This window comes from Nelumbo nucifera, chromosome 6 (genome assembly GCF_055504915.1).
Source record: "Nelumbo nucifera cultivar China Antique chromosome 6, China Antique-T2T, whole genome shotgun sequence".
Lineage (NCBI taxonomy): Eukaryota > Viridiplantae > Streptophyta > Magnoliopsida > Proteales > Nelumbonaceae > Nelumbo > Nelumbo nucifera.
In genome coordinates this window covers 32,992,920-33,013,369 of record NC_142654.1, presented here as the reverse complement: position 1 = coordinate 33,013,369, position 20,450 = coordinate 32,992,920, and the positions used below count along the sequence as shown (strand labels likewise).

The following is a 20,450-nucleotide window of genomic DNA, read 5'->3' as shown; positions in this document are numbered from 1 at the left end:
TTAATTGGTCGCCGAAGAACGACAAGGTCTCCTATGCAAAGTAGGCTCTCTTTCGGATTCCAAAACAGGGCCATGGATCATGAAGGGAAAAACAGGGTCATTGAGACCTTCCTTCGAAGAGGAGACAAGCTCTCCTTCGGACAACAACGTAAACAGGGCCATCGAAGGTCACCGAAATCTTGGAGGGCAAAACAGGAAGGTCGCAAGAATCTTTGAAGAGGAGACAGACTCTCCTTTGGGCAGTAGCGTAAAGAGGGCCATCGAAGGTCGTCGAACAACAATGTAAACAGGGAAACTTGAAAGGGAAATAGGGAAAGAGAGGGCAAAACAGAGAGGTCGTTGGACTCTTCGAAGAGGAGACATGCTCTCCTTCGTACAACAGTGTAAAGAAGGCCATCGAAGGTCGCCGGACAACAACGTAGACAGGGAAGCTCGAAAGGCTAAGGAGCTCTATCAAAGAGGGAGACTCAAAACCCACGTGGGACTCTCGCACGATTGGGTTGCTTTGTTTTGCTTCCATCTACACGTGGGACTCTCTCTCTCTCTCCGTAATGAGAGAGAGAGATTAATCACCATTAGACATAATATGAAAGATGGAAATTCAGGGGAGGTTTAAGTCTTTTACCAAAAATCTTCATAAACCCTGAATATGAGCCGGGAGCCTGGGCCTGGATAGCATAAACTCAACTTCGGAGTTCGGACTAAGAATTAGGGCTATCGGTCAACTTATTTTGCTTAAACCTTGGCCCACGGGCCACAACGGCCCAAGTTTTGTCTCTACTAGCTTACTCAAATACTCGCCTGTCACCTCACCACCTTCTCCCTGGCTTCTTGCCTTCTTGGTGCGCAAGTTTAACCAAGCGGTGCCTTCGTCTTTGTTGAACAGAAAACTAGAAAACTTTCTGCATTTCCTCTGTGTAACGATCGAAGAGCTTAACTATGAGTCGTGGAAGTGGAGGTGGTTATGATCGCCATATAACGATCTTCTCCCCCGAAGGTCGTCTCTTTCAAGTCGGTAAGTATTCTCGTCCGCCACTGCAGTATCTTATGACATTTCCCCTAAAAAAGGGTTGAAAGAATTACGGGACCCAAATATTTGAGACGCATGGATTTTCTCTGGTTTTATTTGAGATCTGCATTGAATTGTCGCATCACGGAACTGCTTGATTTGTTTACATGCTTTTTGACGAGGTTTTCTAGGTCCTCCCGACCCCCCGCCCCTCCACCCAACCCCAAGAGCGCAATAATTGAAATTTTTGCTATGTGGGTCTTTGAATGGATGAACAGAGTACGCTTTCAAGGCCGTTAAGGCTTCTGGGATCACCTCGATTGGTGTCCGTGGAAAGGATTCCGTATGCGTTGTCACACAGAAGAAGGTCCCGGTGGGTGCAATTAGCAGATTATGTCGAAATTTCTTTAATTTATAGTTGGAATTGTTGTGCCTAATTTGGTTCCCGGTTTCTGATGCAGGACAAGCTTTTGGACCAAACTAGTGTTACACATCTTTTTCCCATTACCAAATATCTTGGACTATTAGCCACCGGAATGACAGGTTTCCTCCTTATGTTTTTCTGCATAACTAGCTTCTTTGAGTAATGATGCTGTCTAAATACGCAGTATATATTGGGGGGTTTTAGAGATAGAGATGTTGTGAAACTTGTTCCCCCACTCCCATCTGGTTTTAATGGTTGAATTTTGGAGTGTTGGTATATAAACGACAATGATTTTGTTTTAATTGGCATGCGTTTCTGTTTTTCCTCTTCAATTATAGTTCATAAAGACGATACAAATAGCAGGGCTGAAATGAAGTGAAAACACATAAAAGTAGTCTGTATGCATTTACTGAGATAAGAGGTAACAAGAGAATCCCAAGTGAACTATAGTGGAGCTAATGCACCAAATCATGCCAAAAGTCTGCGGTCAAACATTCCTGGGCAAAAGTAGGAGTAGGACGAGATTGAAGACTATCCGCACTTGTTTTAACGTGAACCTCTTAAAAGGGAGAAGAAGAAGAAATATAGAAAAATAAATAAAAAAATAAAAAGTCAGAGAAAAGAAATCAGTACAGATCTTAGAATTGTAAGAGCACCTATTAATCTAAGATCTACATATTGATGCTATTCTCACATGGGAAGGTTTGACTAATCGAGTGCCATTCTTTTCACAGAGGAATAGCTAATTGTGATTTTGACATGTTAGGGAATATAGAACTTTGGCATCCAAAGCGAACATTCCTGTTGATCTGAGTTTCATTGTCTGATAATTCATTTGCAAACAGTCTAGCCAGGGTTAGGGTTTTGAGGAAGAATTTGTATTGGGGATTATGTTTTTTTTTTTTTATTAGTAATATAAACTACCCTTTGAGCTGAAATCCTGGGGCAATATGTGTTATTTTTGAGCAGTGATTTAAAAGGCATGCCTGAGACGTGACTAGGCACTTAGGTGAGGTGCATTTTAAGGTATGCGTCTCGCCTAGTCCCCAGGCACAGCACTTTCAAAGTGTTCATGCCTGGTGTGCCTTGCACTTCAGCCCAGGCATTCACCTATTTTTGCTCTTTTTGTTCTTTTTTCAACATAGCGGCACCCCCTATTTGCTAATTTGTTCAGTCATTAATCCTAGTAAATTATCTTCTTAAAAGGCAATTAACTTTTTACGATCAGCAACACAGAATTTATTTATTGATAAGATTAAAAAAGCATATACAACAAGAAGTTGTGGGCAGAAGGATAAACCCAAGAGAAGAAAAACCACTAATTACAAACCATTAAAAAGCAATTAAAAGTATGAAATCATTTTTTTTTGTGTGTGTGGAAGGGTTAAGAATTTAAGACCCTAACATAGAGTTGTTTGGGCTTGCCTTAAAGGGCTTGGTACAAAGGTGGCTCGTAGAATCAAGAGTGCAAGATGTTCTACATCACATTAGCTATTTGAAGTAATGCAATTAATGAAAAAAAAAGAAATTGTGGGTTTTACATGCTTGAAAGTGTTTTATATGTTTGGTTTTATTTTTAAATTTTCATTTGAATGCACTTTGCATGTTATGTTTATGTATTTTAATTTTAGACATAGTTTTTTAATATTTATTTTAAAATTTAAGTTTATATTTTACTAATATTATGTTTAGTATATATATTTTTACTTTTTTTGCATTTTTGGCATTTTTTGTATTTTTGCGCCTTTCTTCAAAAAGGTGTGCGCCTTGCCTTGCCTTGTGCCTTGGGCGCAAATTGCCCCTAGTGCATTTTTTTTTTGTCGTGCACTTGACACTGTTTTTGAGTTTGTGTTCTTTTTATAATTGGTCTTCGTTTAGGTCATTCTGCTTCCCCTTCTATTTTAAGGCAGGAATTCTTGTGTTTGTATTTTCTTTATTTTATTTTTCCCTCTTCCCTCCATTTTGATAGCTTTTTGATACGCTCAAGTTATCTAACAAGAGGGAGAAGGATCTAGAATAAGGAGAAGAGAGAGAGAGAGAGTTTGTTTGTAGAAAAGCCAATGCCAACTTCATTCATTCAGGCTATATTTATAGCCTTATGGTGCTACAAACTGGGAGTAGAAATAGGAACTACTACCCCTTAATCTTAGGAGCTTATCAACAAAAAAAACAGAATGCACTTATCTAGGAAACAGAATGCACTTATCTAGGAACATAATTGAAGACTTATCTAATGCACTTATCTAGGAAATAGAATGCACTTATCTAGGAACAGAATTGAAGACTTATCTATTCTAACAGAATTAAAACTGAATGGATAAGGCTTATCCCAACTAAGAGCTAACATGACCGGGTCTTCTGCTGCTATCCACTTTGACCGGGTCTTCGGCTGTTGCATGCATGCACGTATCATTTTCCTCCCCCCCTGAAGGACCCTTGTTTGCAAGGAAGTCGGGATAAGATTTTCTGAAGCGCCATTCATTCTCCCAGGTTGCATCCTCAGCTGGCGCCCCAATCCATTTGACCAAGACTTCGGATTTTGGGCGGTATTTGCCCTTGTGAATAATACGACGATCCAGGATTGCTTCCGGTTGGGGTAGGATGGTCGAAGTATCCGAGATTGGAGGAAGCTGAGTGGAAGTAGGGGTGATGGGTCCCAAGTGCTTCCGCAGCAAACTGACATGAAACACATTGTGGATTTGAGAGCCGGGGGGCAAGGCTAAGCGGTAGGCTACTGGACCAATCTTCTCAATGATTGGGTACGGCCCAAAATAACGTGGGGCGAGCTTCATGGAACGCCGAAACGCCACCGAGGTCTGCCGGTAAGGCTGTAGCTTCACATACACGAAGTCACCTGCTACGAACGAGACTTCTCGACGGTGCTGGTCCGCTTGACATTTCATCCGGTTCCGAGCTACCTGGAGGTTATGTTGTAGATCGCGTAGGATGATGTCCCGGTCACGCAAGTATTCGTCAACTGCCCCTACTCGAGCTGTACCCAGTACATAGGTCAGGAGACTAGGGGGTGGGATTCCGTAGACTGCTTCGAAGGGTGTCATTTTGGTGGAAGAGTGAGTGGAGGTGTTGTAGCTGTATTCTGCCCAAGGAACCCACTCTAACCATTTTCGCGGCTGGTCACCTGCAAAGCACCGTACATATTGCTCCAACGTCCGGTTAACAACTTCGGTTTGCCCATCGGTTTGGGGGTGGCAACTTGAGCTCATACACAGTTTCGTCCCATGCATCTGAAAAAGTGTCTGCCAGAATGAGCTGATGAATACCTTGTCACGGTCGCTAACAATGGATGTTGGTACTCCGTGTAGGCGGACAACGTTGGCAACAAATGCCTTCGCGACTGTGGTGGCAGTGAATGGGTGTTTTAAGGGAATGAAGTGGGCATATTTTGTCAACCAATCCACAATTACCATGATAACCGTGTACCCATTGGAGGGAGGCAATCCTTCGATGAAGTCCATGGAGATGTCTGTCCACATTTGAGTAGGAATTGGTAATGGCTGAAGCAATCCCGTTGGTCTCATGCAATCTGTTTTGAAGCGTTGACATACGTCACATTGTTGCAAGAACTCCTTCACCGTCCGACGCATGTGGGGCCAAAGGAAGCTGTGCTTGATGCGAGAGAGGGTCTTATGAAACCCAAAGTGTCCCCCTACAGGGGATGAGTCAGTCCGCCACCACCTTTGAAATCAAGGTGGAGGCGGGGCTCAAATAAATCTTGTCCCCCTTGAACCATACCCCATCCCGTTGAAGCAAATTGTGGGAGGGTCGCCTTTTCATCAATTCCCCATAAAAGGTGTCTTGTTTGACCTCTTCTTGTAGCGTCGGCCACCAGTCTGCGTGTGGTATAGAGATGGAAAGAAACTGAAATTCAGCCATACGCGACAAGGAATCCGCACCTTGGTTCTCAGCCCCTTTTTTATACTCGATCTCATAGTCGTAGCCCAGTATCTTTGGCAGCCACCGCGTTTGTGCCGGTGTGGTTATCCTCTGCTCGAGTAAATATTTAAGACTTTTTTGGTCGGTGCGGACTGTGAATGGTTTCCCAAGCAGATATGGGCGCCATTTCTTAACGGCTTTGACAATAGCTAACATCTCCTTCTCATAGGTGGACAATGCCAAGGCTGAACTTTTCAATGCTTCACTGAAGTAGGCCACCGGTTGGTTTTGCTGGATGAGGATGGCGCCAATCCCGGTTCCACTCGCATCGCATTCAATCACAAACCGTTGGGAGAAATCTGGTAGACGTGGGATTGGCGGTGAAGTGAGTGCCTTCTTCAATTGCTGAAAGGCCAGCTCTGCTGCCTCGTTCCATTGAAATCCCCCTTTGGTCAACAGTTGGGTTAAGGGAGCTGCAATGCTTCCGAAGTCGCGGATGAACTTCCGGTAATATCCTGCTAACCCGAGGAAGCCACGGACCCCCTTTGCTGATGTCGGTGTAGGCCATGCGAGAACAACTTGTATTTTGGCTGGATCAACGGACACGCCTTGTTCTGAAATCACATGACCCAAGTACTCGACCTGCGAAACCCCAAATTGACATTTTGACATTTTTGCAAATAATTTGTTAGAGGATAATACAGTTAGAACAACTCTCAAATGAGATAGGTGGTCTTCCCATGATTTAGAATAAACCAGAATGTCGTCGAAGAAGACCAAAATAAATTTCCGGAGGTATGGGCGGAAGAGGTCGTTCATGAGGCTTTGAAAAGTTGCAGGTGCATTCGTCAAGCCGAACGGCATCACTAAGAACTCGTAATGCCCTTCATGTGTTCGGAAAGCCGTTTTAGGAACGTCTTCTTCTTGCACTCAAATCTGATGGTATCCCGACCGTAGATCTAGTTTGGAGTAAAATTTGGTGCCGTAGAGCTCATCTAATAATTCATCAATCACGGGAATGGGATACTTGTTTTTAATAGTGATTTCGTTCAGTGCTCGGTAATCCACGCAAAACCGCCAAGCTCCATCAGCCTTCTTCACTAGCAAAACCGGCGATGAGAATGGCCTATTGCTTGGTCTTATCAGCCCTGTCTGCAAAAGCTCCTTCACCATCTTCTCTATTTCGGTCTTCTGGTAATACGGGTATCGATATGGCCTCACACTCACCGGTCCTTTGTCGGGAAGCAGTGCAATTCGGTGGTCATGTGGTCGTTTAGGAGGCAGGCTTGTGGGCGGCTCAAACACATGGGAAAATTCGGTGAGAAGGTGGTCCATCTCGGGTGGAAGAAAACCTGGTTGGCCGCTGCTATGTGAAGGAATTATTTGAAAAAAAAATCCCGTACCTTGTAACCCATTGCATTCCTTGTTGGTTAAGGCTTCGATGTTGGCTCGTCCCAATCCTTGGAAGGTGCAAGAGAGTCCCTCCTTTTTGAACGTCAAGGTTAGTTGTGTGTAATCCATCTCGACGGGTCCAAGCGTCTCTAGCCACTGTACTCCCAACACCAACTGGCATGCTGCGACGGGAAGAACATAATAGTCAGCGGTAACGGGGTGTCCTTGAATGGCGAGGGTGAGAGATCGGCACTGCCCCATGCACTCGATCTTTTCACGGTTGGCCACCATAACTTGAAATTTCTTGTCTCGGTTCACTGGCAACCCGAGCTTGGAGACGATGGCTTGGTCAATGAAGTTGTGGGTGCTGCCGCCGTCAATTAATACGGTCACGTTCTTGTTTTTCAGTTTCCCAAGAACACGTATGGTTTGCGGGTGCTCAGCTCCTGCAATAGCGTGGAAGGAGATTTCAGGGATGGCTTCTTGGTTTTCCTCCTCTGATTCGACAGTCTCCACGTCCGCCGGTTCCGGATCCTCAATCATGAATAGTTGTGGACGTGCACACGGTGGCCGGAGGTGAACTTCTCATCACAGTAGTAACACAGCCCCTTCTCACGACGTTCTCGCGCCTCCTGGTTGGTGAGTCGCCGGAATGTTGGGGAAGGAGCACTGGAAACCTGGTTCACGCGCGAGCTTGGTGGAGGCCCAAGTACACCGGCCATGGGGTTGGGTGACGCCTTCTGGGTTGTCATGGCTGATGGGGATCGAATGGTTGGCTAGCTCTCCGCTGTAAGTGATTTCGTTCCTCAATTAACCGGGCCACTCCAATCGCCTCTATCAAAGTTCGAGGCTGCTTGATCTTCACATCTAAACGAACGTCATCACGAAGTCCTGCAATGAAACAGCCAATGAGAAAGCTCTCGGGCAGGCCGTCAACTTGGTGAGAGAGCCTCTCGAAGGCTTCTTGATAAGCCGTCACAGTGGTGGTTTGCTTTAGGCGGGTTAATGCCTCTGATGGGTCCTCGTAGTCGGTGGGGCCGAACCGTTGTAACACCGCTTTGGAGAGTTCTTCCCATGTGAGCGGTCCGCGATGCTTGGTCAACCACCTGTGCCACTGTAAGGCGATGCCTTCCAAATGGAAGGAAGCTAGCTGCACCTGTTGGTCCGGAATAATATTTTGAAATTCAAAATACTGCTTCGCCTTGTAAATCCAACCGCTCGGATCATCCCCATTAAATTTTGGGAATGACAGCTTGACGTGTTGATGAGGGTGGTCATGGGTGGAGCTTGAATGGGAAGTATGGGGGTGTGAGGATTCTTCATGGGCGAAGGGGTTGGTCTCGGGAGTGGTATTGGGAGTGGTTCGTGAGGCTCGAAGGGCTTGGAGTTCAGTTAACACTGCTTGTAAGACAGTGTTCATTTGGTCGAAGCTCGACTCATGTCGTGCTAAGGTTTCATTGACCTCATTGCGGAACTCCGCGTTAGTCTTTCCACGGGTGTCCATGGTCGAACCGGCTCTGATACCAATGATACGCTCAAGTTATCTAACAAGAGGGAGAAGGATCTAGAATAAGGAGAAGAGAGAGAGAGAGAGTTTGTTTGTAGAAAAGCCAATGCCAACTCCATTCATTCAGGCTATATTTATAGCCTTATGGTGCTACAAACTGGGAGTAGAAATAGGAACTACTGCCCCTTAATCTTAGGAGCTTATCAACAAAAAAAACAGAATGCACTTATCTAGGAACAGAATTGAAGACTTACCTAATGCACTTATCTAGGAAACAGAATGCACTTATCTAGGAACAGAATTGAAGACTTATCTATTCTAACAGAATTAAAACTGAATGGATAAGGCTTATCCCAACTAAGAGCTAACATGACCGGGTCTTCTGCTGCTATCCACTTTGACCGGGTCTTCGGCTGCTGCATGCATGCACGTATCACTTTTTTTGCCTTTTATCTCCCTTAAAAAACTATGACCTGTCTGACTAAAGTATTAGGTTGCATACATGAACAAAAGATTAAGTAACCAATAATATCTGTGTGCTTCCTGTTATACTAATGATTCTACTATCATTTCCAGCTGATGCAAGGACTTTAGTTCAACAAGCAAGAAATGAAGCAGCAGAATTTCGTTTTAGATATGGATACGAGATGCCTGTGGATGTGTTGGCCAAGTGGTACTTTATCATTGCCTAAAAAATATTAATTTGATTGTCATTGCTGATCAAAACCATTGCTTTGTGGATGTATTGGTCAAGTGATATTTTATAATTGCCTCATAGGGTGTAGATATTGTACAAATTTTCTAATTTTGCATCGAGATTCCTAAATAGAGCCTAAAACAATTAAACTTGAAGGATAGAAATGGCAACGGGGTGGGGCACCCCCTCCCTATCCCCCAGAATCCCCTATCCCATTCCCACTCTGTCCCCAGTGGTGGGGCGGGGCACCCTTCCCCCATTGGGGATGGGGAGTCCTTGAATTTTCCCCATCTTGAAGAAACTACCTAAAAATACATCAAATTTCAGGGGTATTTAAAAATAGGATTATGGGAATTTGGGAGTATTTTAGAAATGTGATTATGGGATCCTAGGTTTTGGGGAGTTTGGGGGAAATTCAAGGGTATTTTAAAAATTAATGTTAAACCTAGGAATATTTTAATAATTTACCTCCGGGTTTGTGGAATTATATGCAAACCCTGTCCCTGTCCCACCCTTGATTCGGGGCAAAAATATTTTCCCCGTCCCTCCAGTCCCAGTTTAAGATTGGGGAAAACCTGCCCTATTCGGGGCAGGGCCTCGGTTTTATAGGGAAAATTGTCATCCCTATTGAAGGATGTATAGAACTGTGTGAGAAGATATATAAGTTTCATTTGATGACATGCATAGGCTGACCAGCTTGTACCATTCTCTTTTATGGGGAGATGCTTCTTTTTTATTGCTCATATGGATAAAATTCCATTCTTTTACCTGTAAAAAAGGAGATTAGTTTCAGCAAGAAAATGACCACCATCATTACTATAAAAGTTGTACTAAGCAACAGTCTGAATATGATAAAGATGCTTTCATTTGCAACCCGATCATATAATAATGACACTGTTAGAGATTGTTACATAAATCTAACCAAGACACTTTTTTCCCATGTCTAACTCCTCTTTTGTATGTATCCCATGTTTACTTATTAGATATTCGTACTAAATTGAATATGGTATGACACACACATTGGCAACTATCGGGCTCCTATGAAGTTCTATTAGGGCATCTTGTAGGCTACATGAATGACTCGGACAAATGGTTCTAAGTTCTAACTAGACAATTATGTTAACTACTAATGGAGGTCAACTGAACTCAACAAAGCCTTGGCCCAACTTTAGGTTCATAGTAGTGGTTTAAAAGTGCAAGGCACAAGGGATTTTAGTCCATTGTTCTTTCCAAGGACCAGATAGACAACCTCCAAGGCTAAAACAACTTGACCCAATGAAATTGCCTCCCCCCCAACGAAAAAAAAAATGAATGAAGTATACCTTATTACTTGCCACAAATTGATAACGTGATAAGCTTTGTCTGCCAATAGATCTAACACCAAAATTAAATTCAAGACCATATTCCTTTTAAAGCAACCAAATCATCATAGCGTCATTAGAGGGAGGGTTAGATTTTGGGATGAGTGTGGGTTGGGAATCTCCTCTTGAAAGATGTGTTTCCTTCTTTGTATTTTCTCTCAATCCTTAGGCCCCGTTTGTTTACCGGTAAATAAGCTTGGGAAAGTTGGTCAATGGGTACCTTTTTCCCATTGACCAACTTTACAATATTCTTTTTTCATTTACTAATGGTTTCCAAGGTAAAATAAGCTCCACTTCCCTGGGTAAAACTTACCCATCTCCCAGGTGCGCAAGTAACTTTCCCACCTAGGGGGAAATTTTATAAAGCATAATGGGACAACTTTGCCAATTTTTATATTAGCTTTATATGGATAAAAATGTCATTCTGTTACTTACCTAGGAATCCTGGAAATCAAAAGAACATGGGTAACTGCACTTACTTAGGTAAATCTTACCCAAGAAACATTTACCTGGGTAAGTTACAAAGAAATAAACCTATTGAATATTTTGGATGACCTTGTTTTTGATGATTCAGTGGATCATAGTTGGGTTTGTTCTCTCAGTCCCTTTTTCTCTTACCCACTTTCTCTTTCCATTCCTTTCCTGTGAAAGAAGTTTGATGTGCCCCCATCCGTCCAAAAGTCAGTGCCTTTTGTTGGGATGTTTATCATGGGTGCATCAACACATGTGATCTACTGCAAAAGAAAGGCCAAATTGATGCTTGTCTCCCAATTGGTGCATCTTGTGTAAGTTGAATGGTGAGAGTGCTTTCCACCTCTTAATTTCTCGTCCCTTTGCTTGTTGTGTTTAGGAATGGTTTCTCTCTCTCTCTTTGGTTGCAGGTGAATCCCTCCTGTTAGTTTGGAAAGACTATTTAGCCCATCTTTTATGAGAAGCACAAAGAGAAGAGGTAGAATCTTGTGGAAGTGTGCAAGGGCAGCAGTTGTGTGACAGTTTGGGAGGAGAGGAAAGAATCTTTGAGGATAGAGAAAGAAATAAGGAGGCAATCTTGGGGACTATTACAGCATACTGGGTGAAGACTTGGAAACTATTTTCAGACTTTTCAGTGAAAGACTTTTTTTGAAACTGGGAGTCGATTGCCCTTTCTTCCTCTAGGAAACAAAAGCTCTTGGAGGTATGGATGGTCTTCTCCAATTGGTGGGTGGATGAAACTTAATTTTGGTGGAAGTAGTTTAGGTAATCCAGGATCCTCTGGGATTGGAGGAGTAATTTGAGATGTGAGTAGGAAAATTTGTGGTTTGTTTTCAGGGACTATTGATCAGGGTGATTCAATGAGAGCTGAATCCATGGCTGCTATTGTTGGGGTGCAAAAGGGGCATTATGGCAATTCAGAAATGAATTCTGCTGGTTCAAGTTGCTGTCAAGACAAGTGCAAGTTCAAGTAAGATGGGTTAGGAGGTCCACTAATGGGTTGGCGGATGGATTAGCTAAACAAGGAGTATATAGACATCATTTGTTTTGGGCTCAATGTTAAAAGGGTGGTGGGACTTCTTTTGTTGTAAAGGGTTTTATTCCTAACAACCTCTTGTTGTAATCTCTTTCTCTTAAAGCTTAAATAAATTCTTTCAGATGCTGATAAAAAAAAAACGAGTGAACTGCCTCTTACTTTTGTTTTTGGTGATAAATAGAGAAAACAATTATTAAGTATAAGAGAAAGAGTACAAAAGAAGTGATAAGAAATCACCCACAATAAGAAAACAGTTTACAAAAACCACCCTTACAGCTGAACCATACCAATGACAAGTACCCAACTCTCAGCTTCATCCCAGACCCTGACCTTCTCTTCCATCGATTATTTTAGTTCAACAAACTATTTCATTTTATTATTATTATTATTATTATTATTATTTTAAATTAGAACTACAATCCTCTCCTAACTCCCTGTCTCCCTCCCTTTCTTATTCAGGAATTGGCTTCTATTTTCTTCAAGCTCTTTAAAGGCTTTACTTGCATACTCCTCTCTCCCAATGAAAAACAAACCTAAGATGTGTTTCATCCAACCACCTCCTTCTCTTGGGAATCATCTAAGTCCTTTTCCCTCCTATCTTCCTTGTCTCTCGTCTTCAATAGGTTTTATTCTATACTTTACTTTTGAACCATTTCTTGCCTTCATATGATTTGATCAAGTTAATTTTACATTGTTTGATGATAAGGACCAAACATACAATCTTAATCTTCAGAGTTTGACTATGATACCGGAAAGGCATCATACTGGAAAAACATGTAACCAACTGTGGCCAATCAGGTGGTATTTGTCAGAATTCATTAGGGGGTGGGGCTGATTGGTCAAAGCCCTTGCGTTATCATGTCTTTCCAGCACCATAGATTTTTCCTAATCTAATCTTCAACTTAGGAGGGAAGTCAGTAAAATAGCTGGTCCTTTGTTTAGATTTATTGAATGTTCTTTTGTTGGCTCATGAGCTTCCTTTCCCTCTATAGTCCTGTTTTGGACCAGGACTAAGATACAAACTCACACACACACACACACACTGTAATTTGTTTTTGTCTTCCTTCTTCCCTTTTGTGCTTGTTATTATTATGGCTATACCTCCATTTTATGCGCCCCATCTCCAGGCAAAAAAAAAGCATGTAAATAATTTACAAAAAAGCTTTCCAGAACTATCCAAGCCAAACCAAATCAACACATCTTTTCTTGGCCATTGTTGCTAGTGTCCCGCATCCATGAAGTGCCATTTACTTGTGAAAGATAATAAAAGCATGGAGAGGGGGATATAGTGCAATTTCATTTGATGGGCTTTGGTTGACATCCCCCAGTGTGCATGCAGGATTGCAGACAAATCACAAATTTATACACAACATGCCTATATGAGACCTTTTGGAGTAGGTATGCTTTTGGTCTTTTCTATGTGTCTGTCTGTATGTATATGCATGTATTGTAAATGATTAATTTATTTTAATCTGAATTTTTCTGTCTCTAATATATCTTTCTGTTCTTTTCCTTTTTCCTTTCTATCTGTGCATTTTGAAGCTGCTATGATTTTGGGTATTGATGAAGAAAATGGGCCTCAACTCTTCAAATGTGATCCAGCTGGCCACTTTTTTGGTCATAAGGTGCCTGTGGAATTGTTTCTTTCTGTTATTATACTTAAGATGTGATATTCATGATGCTTCTTTGGTTTGTTTTTCCCCTGATCAGTAACTGATCAAGATTTTTTAGAATCAGTAATAGGAGTTATAGTGCAGAATGTATGAAGCCCCAACCCAAATCAAAGCCCCCTCCCACATCCCCCACCCTGATGGGGGATTTGATCCAAGGTCTCTGCTACAACCAGTTGCACCCTTCAGAATGTATGAAATTAAAAGAGATTTAGAGCCCCCTGCTATTGTGCAAAAGAGCTGCACCTCTGCCACTTGCCCCAATATACAATAAGCCCCAATAGAAATAAAAAACCATTCCTAATTTGGGGGATACACATCCCATTACAGGGTACCATTAAATCCTTCCCTAGCTGGGGAATCAACAAGATAATTTGTTGATCTGAAGTATACTACATGATGTATTCAACTATTCAAGCTAGAATCCAAATCCTTGACCTCTGAAAATGCCATTCTTTTTCACTTTATGAATAAATTCCCTGAATTATTAGTAGAAAAATATTGATATAAGTACAATAGCATACAGATGCACATTAAAATGTACACAGATGCACATGATATGTTTAAGGAACAGATGAGCCATTTTAGGGATGTGATGAGGTACTATTATATTGGTCGACCATCGCCTTTCTCAAGTAGGGCGGTGAAGTTGAAGGGTTGTTGAAAGCAAAATGAATGGAATTTGTAATACAAAGCTAGGGGGGTGAAAGGAATCTTGTTCAAGAACCAGAGGAAGGTTTTAGCTTCAAGGAAAGGAAAGGAGAAGGATGATGGGAATGGGTCGTCACTAGGTTTGTTCAAAACGTTGAAGAAATGATGGCGGTGGAAGATGGTAGGATGAGTTCTTCGTCATTTGCTGAGGATGGACAGAATGTGTTGAAGTTGGCCAGTGCCAGGGGGGGGGAACCCAGGGAGCCATGCCTCCCCTATGGTTTTGGCTCCCCTCATAAAAAAATTACTGGCTCAGCCCCTGGTTAGTGCACAAATCTGACTGCCTAAGCAAGATGGGGTGGGGGTTATGCATCAGGATGAGCGTTTGTTTCATGGTGAAGAAACATTTTTGGGTTCTTCAGGGAATATGGTAAGTTTGGAATTGATAGATCTGGCACTGAATGACTGTTCTCATGTTGAAGCCCCAGAGTTAGTTATGTCAGATTTGGATGCTTCAACAAGCTTGGAGATTGTCTGTAGTGCTCAACAAGGGGAAGAGGTAGAAAGAGTTTGGGGCGGAAAAGGAATGGAAATGGATTGGGGAATGGAATTGAAGCAGTTAATATTGGTGACAACACGCTTGAAAACTTGAAGAAATACAAAGGTACAAGCAATAGACATTTGGTTGAATTCTTTTATCATTTGAAGGATGGCCTTCTGGGTGCGGGTCCAAGCAATAAATTCAAGAGAGTCTATAAGAAGAAGGGGGTGAAGATAAAAATCAAAATTCTGAAAGGTACTGAGAAGATCAACTCACTTGATAGTTTGAAGGAAGATTCTAGGAGGAGCTTAAGGGAGATGGCTTCAGATTCTCAAGAAGAAATTAATTTGAAGAGGGGAGAGTGGTTGTGAAAAGATTGATAAAGACCGAGAGGAAGAGGGTGAGGTAGTTTTGGATAAAGTGAGAAACGTAGGGAAGAAGGTTGATCTGGAAAAAAATTGTTGAAACAGAGGTCCATTAAGCATTTTGCAAAGAAAATCTTCATGGAATTAGAAAAGGAATCTACATTAAATAAGGCTTAATCGAGGGAAGAAGATTTTTTTTTTCAGCTTCTTACAGGGCGGAGTATTATTTTTAGTTTCTGGGTTTGGGTGAGATTGAATTTTCTGGATGTATTGAGGGATTTGTAAGGAGGCCTTCTGATGTCTTCGAAGATTTGGGTAGGGGCTTGGGAGGTTCTTATTAATGGAGGGCAGGAGGGTGTTAATTTTTTACTGTCTTTTTTGGTAGGTGATATCTTATCACCCTTTCTTGTATTCTCCTCTCTTTTCTTCTTCTAATAAGATTTCCCTTTTATTTATTTTCAAAAAAAGAAAAATGTACACAGATGCACACATCTAAATGTGACTTATGAGGAATGTGGCTTATATTTTTGGGTGTCAGACTCAAAGTTGTACTTCACTTCAAGGTGTAAGCCTCATACATATTTTAAAACACTTTCTTTTTAGTTTGAGACGAGATTTTATTAAAAGGTAAAAGAAAAGTACAGTCATTCCCAAGAACAGGACAAGAGACTTGAGGTTGCTCATATTTCAATTCCCAATGACATACAGAGTCTTATCCTGAGCTTGAAAGAAGGATTGCAATATAGCTTTCCCATCCTTACCTCTTCTGTAGCTGATGAATTTGCTAGAGAGTTGGCTTACCTTTGTATTCATTTGAACGAGATAAAAAAGGCATATTAACATTTCACATTTGTCCTATCATCACTTGTGAACTTCATTTGTACTACAGTCCATTTTTTTCTTAGCAAGCGTAATTCATGAAGAAATGAGAGTGCCTTAGCTATAGTGCAATCTCCTCTACCTAATAGTATGACTGAGAAAATGTTTAATTATCTTGAGTTAGGGTGATCTCATAATTTTGACCTTATTCTGATCTAATTAATCTATATATGCACACTTTTTTGTGTGTGTATTAGTATATATTCTGATTTAATTTTGATCTCATAATTTTGACCTTATTCTGATCTAATTAGTCTATATATGCACACAACACATGTGTGTGTTAGTATATATTCTGATTTTACCTACTTCATTTATCAGGCTACAAGTGTCGGCTTAAAAGAACAAGAGGCAATTAACTTTTTGGAGAAAAAAATGAAGAATGATCCTGCATTCTCCTATGAGGAAACAGTACAGGTAAACATAATATTTCTTGATGGAATTCTACATGTATTACCTATAGGTATTTTACGCATCTCCAATGGACACGGACATGGGAATCAGATCTAACACTTGGGAGTTCGACACAGTAAGACAAGAAAGCATGGATTGATCAACATGTCTGTAGCAGAGGATTTTTGTTACTTTATTTAACCTCCAATTGGTAGTTGTCAAGTTTTATATATTTGTTAGTTTCATTCAATCCTCTAACTTTGCCACCTTTCCTCTATTATGTAGACTGCAATTTCTGCTCTGCAGTCAGTTCTACAAGAGGATTTCAAGGCCACTGAAATTGAGGTATCACTTCTCATTTGGTCATTCGAACCACTGATAGCATAAGCAGCTTTTTCATTGCTCATGTTGTAGTACCACTATTATTCCATGCTGTTATTGACTCCCCATTAACTTACTTTATGCACTTGCATAAGTCTCTAGCTTTCTGTCACAGATTTTTCAACCATTTCCTGGTTTACTTTTATTACTTTTAGTTGATACTTGATAATGCTTTCAAATCTCCTAGTGTTGTTTTTCTACTTCTCTACCAGCAAGAATTTGTTGAGATTTTGGGGTTAGTGGAAGCTTTCTTGACAAAACTTGTCCATGAAAGATTCTTATCTTTCGTTTCAATGACTACCCGTACTTGGAGCCCCTTTCCTTTGTATAATTAAATCTGTTTCAGTCTTTCAGTTCATCCACATTGGTTTTACTTGTTTCTTGACTGATCCTGCGTTCTGATATATGCTTTTGAGAGGAATCAATCAACAAACAAGTAAAAGTGAGAGGAGCGAACTGAAAGACAAATAGATTATAATTCTTGACTGTTTCTGGTAAAAAAACCAAGTACCGATCAAATTTTAGTCCTTGACAATTGCATCATTTTCTTATTCTTGACATTTTCCTTCATTTTTTTTATCAAAAAAAAACCATGAATCCGCCCATGGAAAAACAAGATTGAAAATGGTCCCAAATATCTGACTTGGTCCTGAAACTAAGGGTGAACATTCCTAGCCTGGTTCACATTTTTTTTGATCAGAAAAAAGATTGTTTCATTAATTAAAATATGTGGAGTTAATTACAGACTGATGACCCAATAGTCTTCCCCAAGGATTACAACCCAAGTTACAATGAGTCCCAATATAGTTGCTGCCTTGTATCCCCTTGTTTGGCTGAAGTATCTGCTAACCCATTTGCACTCCTGATCCACCTAAAATCAGCATTTATATCCTTTGCTAATCTCTTCACTTCTCTGAAGATATGCTTGTGGGTCCATGGGACATGTCTATTACATTTTGCCCAAGAGATTACAACTTTTGAGTCCCCCTCCACTTCCACCTGATGAAAACCCAATTACTTTGCCAATTCGAGGCCCTGTAATAATGCCAATAAATCAGCCTTTGTTGAGTTTGTAATACCAATTGGCCCTGAAGATAGAGCCAATATCTTGCATTCTTATTTTTGATTGCTTCCCCAATTCGTGCCACTCCTGGGTTGCCCATAGAGCTTCCATCAAAATTTAGTTTCACTTTGTTTACCTCTGGTGGTTTCCACTCAACTATTAATAGTTTCCTGGCCCCTAGAGGACTGTGCTATCTCTTTTCATGCCCTTTGGATGTCAGTTACAGAGAAAACTTGAAAACTGTCTAAGGTTTTTATCCACAATGCGGCCCTCAGTTTTATGCTGTCAATGACCTCTTCCAAAGTTCTAGATTTTCCAGCAAAATTTTCTGTTATTTCTTTCTTCCCATACTCCCGAAGCAATAGTCGCTTTGGTAACTTTCCACATAATTCTCCCTTTCTTCTTTGGTTGCCTCAAGAAGTTAGGATTGAAAATGTTTGTCAACTCTTGGGAAGGGTTCCCATCTACAACCAAAGAGAGAACAGAAAAATTCCCAAATACGACGTACAAATGGGCAGGAGATCAATAAGTGGGAGAGGGACTCTCCACTATTCCTACAAAAAACAACACATATGAGGAGAGAGGCTAGTGGAACGCTTCCTTTTTTGCAGTAAGTCGCAAGTATTTACCTTACCAAGGAAAAGGGTCCAGCAGAAAGCTTGGATTTTTGGTGGGGTAGGTTTGCTCCAAATTTCTTTCATTGGGAGAGCCACCCCTTGGGGCCTAGAAGAAGCAAGATGACTAAAAAAATTCATAAATTTCCAGGCTTGGCTTGGCACTGGGCCCACATCAGGCTCAGGAATTTGTTGGCTGGGCCTGGCCCAATATATACATATGTATTTGTGTTTATATTATATTATAGGAAAAATCTATGCTGCCGGAAAGACATGATACCAGAAGGGCTTTTACCAAATCCTCCTGTGAATTTGATAGAAAACCACCTGATCGATTACTGGTTGATTGATTACAAGTGTTTCCAGTATCATAGTTGAACCCTATATTATATATATAATTAATATGTATACATACATAAGTACATGCATGCATGCATGCATACATATATATTAATGACACATAATATAAAATATTATATACTTATAATATAATGTATTTAAAGTCAAAGGCCTGGAAACCAGGGCTATAGCCCTTGTATCATAGAGGCTGGCCTGACCCAACCCATGATCACCCCTTCCTGAAAGTAGCTAGATCTTGAAAATAATATGATGGTATGGTATCGCTTTGGATATGGGGGAAATGTAGAAAGAAGTTTCAGTGATTCAAAAGATCCAGGAATAACTTTTATCTTATTGGGCCAGTACATGGACCAAGGTGCTGTTTCTCATAATCACGCTTTTTGGAGATTTTATTTTGGTAGTTCACTTGCTGACTAACTTGGGAGTTGGGACATGTTTAATTGCTCATATGTGCAATATAACTATGGAGGCAGGTGGATTGGATTATTCCCCAATGCCTTAAAGTTCAAACTAGTACCATGCAGAAGGGAGCAAGAACATGGAATATTGTCTAAAATTAATGTTTGTGGTTTCACTGAGAAATTTATGGACAATCATCTGGGACGTTTGGGTATTTGTAGGTGGGAGTCGTGAGAAAAGAAAATCCTGTATTCAGAGTGTTGCCCACTGAGGAGATTGATGAGCACTTGACAGCCATAAGCGAGCGTGACTGAGTTCGAAGAAGGAATCAGAGCTGCCTAGCATAAGATCATCTAGGTCGATTAAATACAGAACCATACTGGGCTTAAACTTGTATGGTCTTAGCTTGCCTGAGCATGATATGAATGAACCGGTTTTGGTTTTTGGTCTTAAACTATGTAAACTTGTTCATTTGAAGCTCCATTGTTTTAACTTTTAGCTTAACGGTATTTCTCTTTTTATATATTAAATTGGAATCTACTAGTGCAGTTGTTCTGGCCTCTGGGCAGTGTCTGGAAACGAACTGTACCATAATTAGATCCAATCCAATATAATGGTATATTTCTCCGAGACAAAAACAAGTAGGGTTTCAATGCAACAAAAATACAGTGGGAGTACGCCTATCTGGTACCCATTTGGGAGGGCTTTCATGCAGTGGCTTCTGTCGTTGTATGAGCCAAGAAACTCAGAAAGTGGTAGAAGCCTGTTTGATAAAAATCTGAAAAAGCTGAAAATTAGTTTACATGGGCCCAAAAAATTGACTTCCTGGTTGAGTTTGTGTTTCTGTTGAATTAACATAGAACCATGAGCGCTCTCAACAGGCTCCTAGATGTTTCACAAAAAAGCTGCTCTATACCTTGGGAAAATTTGACCTATCACCTACCCCCGTCCCCAAACTCTTGATTTTTCACACATTGATTCTAATCTGTCCAAACCAGTTGGTTGTAAAGTGTACCAGTTCATTCTACTTTACAAGTCTAAAGTGACTTTTCCAGTATTTACATTCTTTAAGCAAAATTTGGGCCCCACCTCCCATTTGTCTTTTTTGTAGATTTCTATAACAATTGATGAATTACTTGACCATCCCTAGCTGCCGGAGGCTCAATCCTTCTAAGTCCTAAACGAACCACTAATGTTCTGGGGTTGTCTCCACCTGATCAAACATATGTTTGGCCTATGATGGCCTCTGAAAACCCCTTTTTTTTCCTCTTCATTTTGGGGTATTACATAGGACACATTGCAAGGGAAGGGGGTGGGGGTGGGGCAGAGTAGGATGAAGATGA

The 20,450-nt window shown here is 41.0% G+C and overlaps 1 protein-coding gene across 1 annotated transcript; it reads left to right on the top strand.

Annotated features, from left to right (window-relative positions):
* The first annotated feature begins 804 nt into the window (after positions 1-804).
* Positions 805-19,667, top strand: LOC104606407 (proteasome subunit alpha type-6-like). Its single transcript, XM_010271576.3, has 9 exons — positions 805-1,015; positions 1,288-1,382; positions 1,471-1,552; positions 8,803-8,899; positions 13,131-13,189; positions 13,334-13,416; positions 16,219-16,314; positions 16,576-16,635; positions 19,329-19,667. The coding sequence occupies exons 1-9, from the start codon at positions 940-942 to the stop codon at positions 19,419-19,421; spliced, it is 741 nt and encodes a 246-aa protein (XP_010269878.1). The 5' UTR covers positions 805-939; the 3' UTR covers positions 19,422-19,667.
* Positions 19,668-20,450: the final 783 nt, after the last annotated feature.

What these genes read in the sequence shown, in the direction of transcription:
- LOC104606407 (XM_010271576.3), top strand. Translation starts at nt 940, where the DNA reads ATGAGTCGTGGAAGTGGAGGTGGTTATGATCGCCATATAACGATCTTC. An exon ending in GTGGATGTGTTGGCCAAGTG is followed by an intron (nt 8,900 to 13,130) that starts GTACTTTATCAT and finishes GTGTGCATGCAG; the next exon opens with GATTGCAGACAAATCACAAA. An exon ending in GCCACTTTTTTGGTCATAAG is followed by an intron (nt 13,417 to 16,218) that starts GTGCCTGTGGAA and finishes TTCATTTATCAG; the next exon opens with GCTACAAGTGTCGGCTTAAA.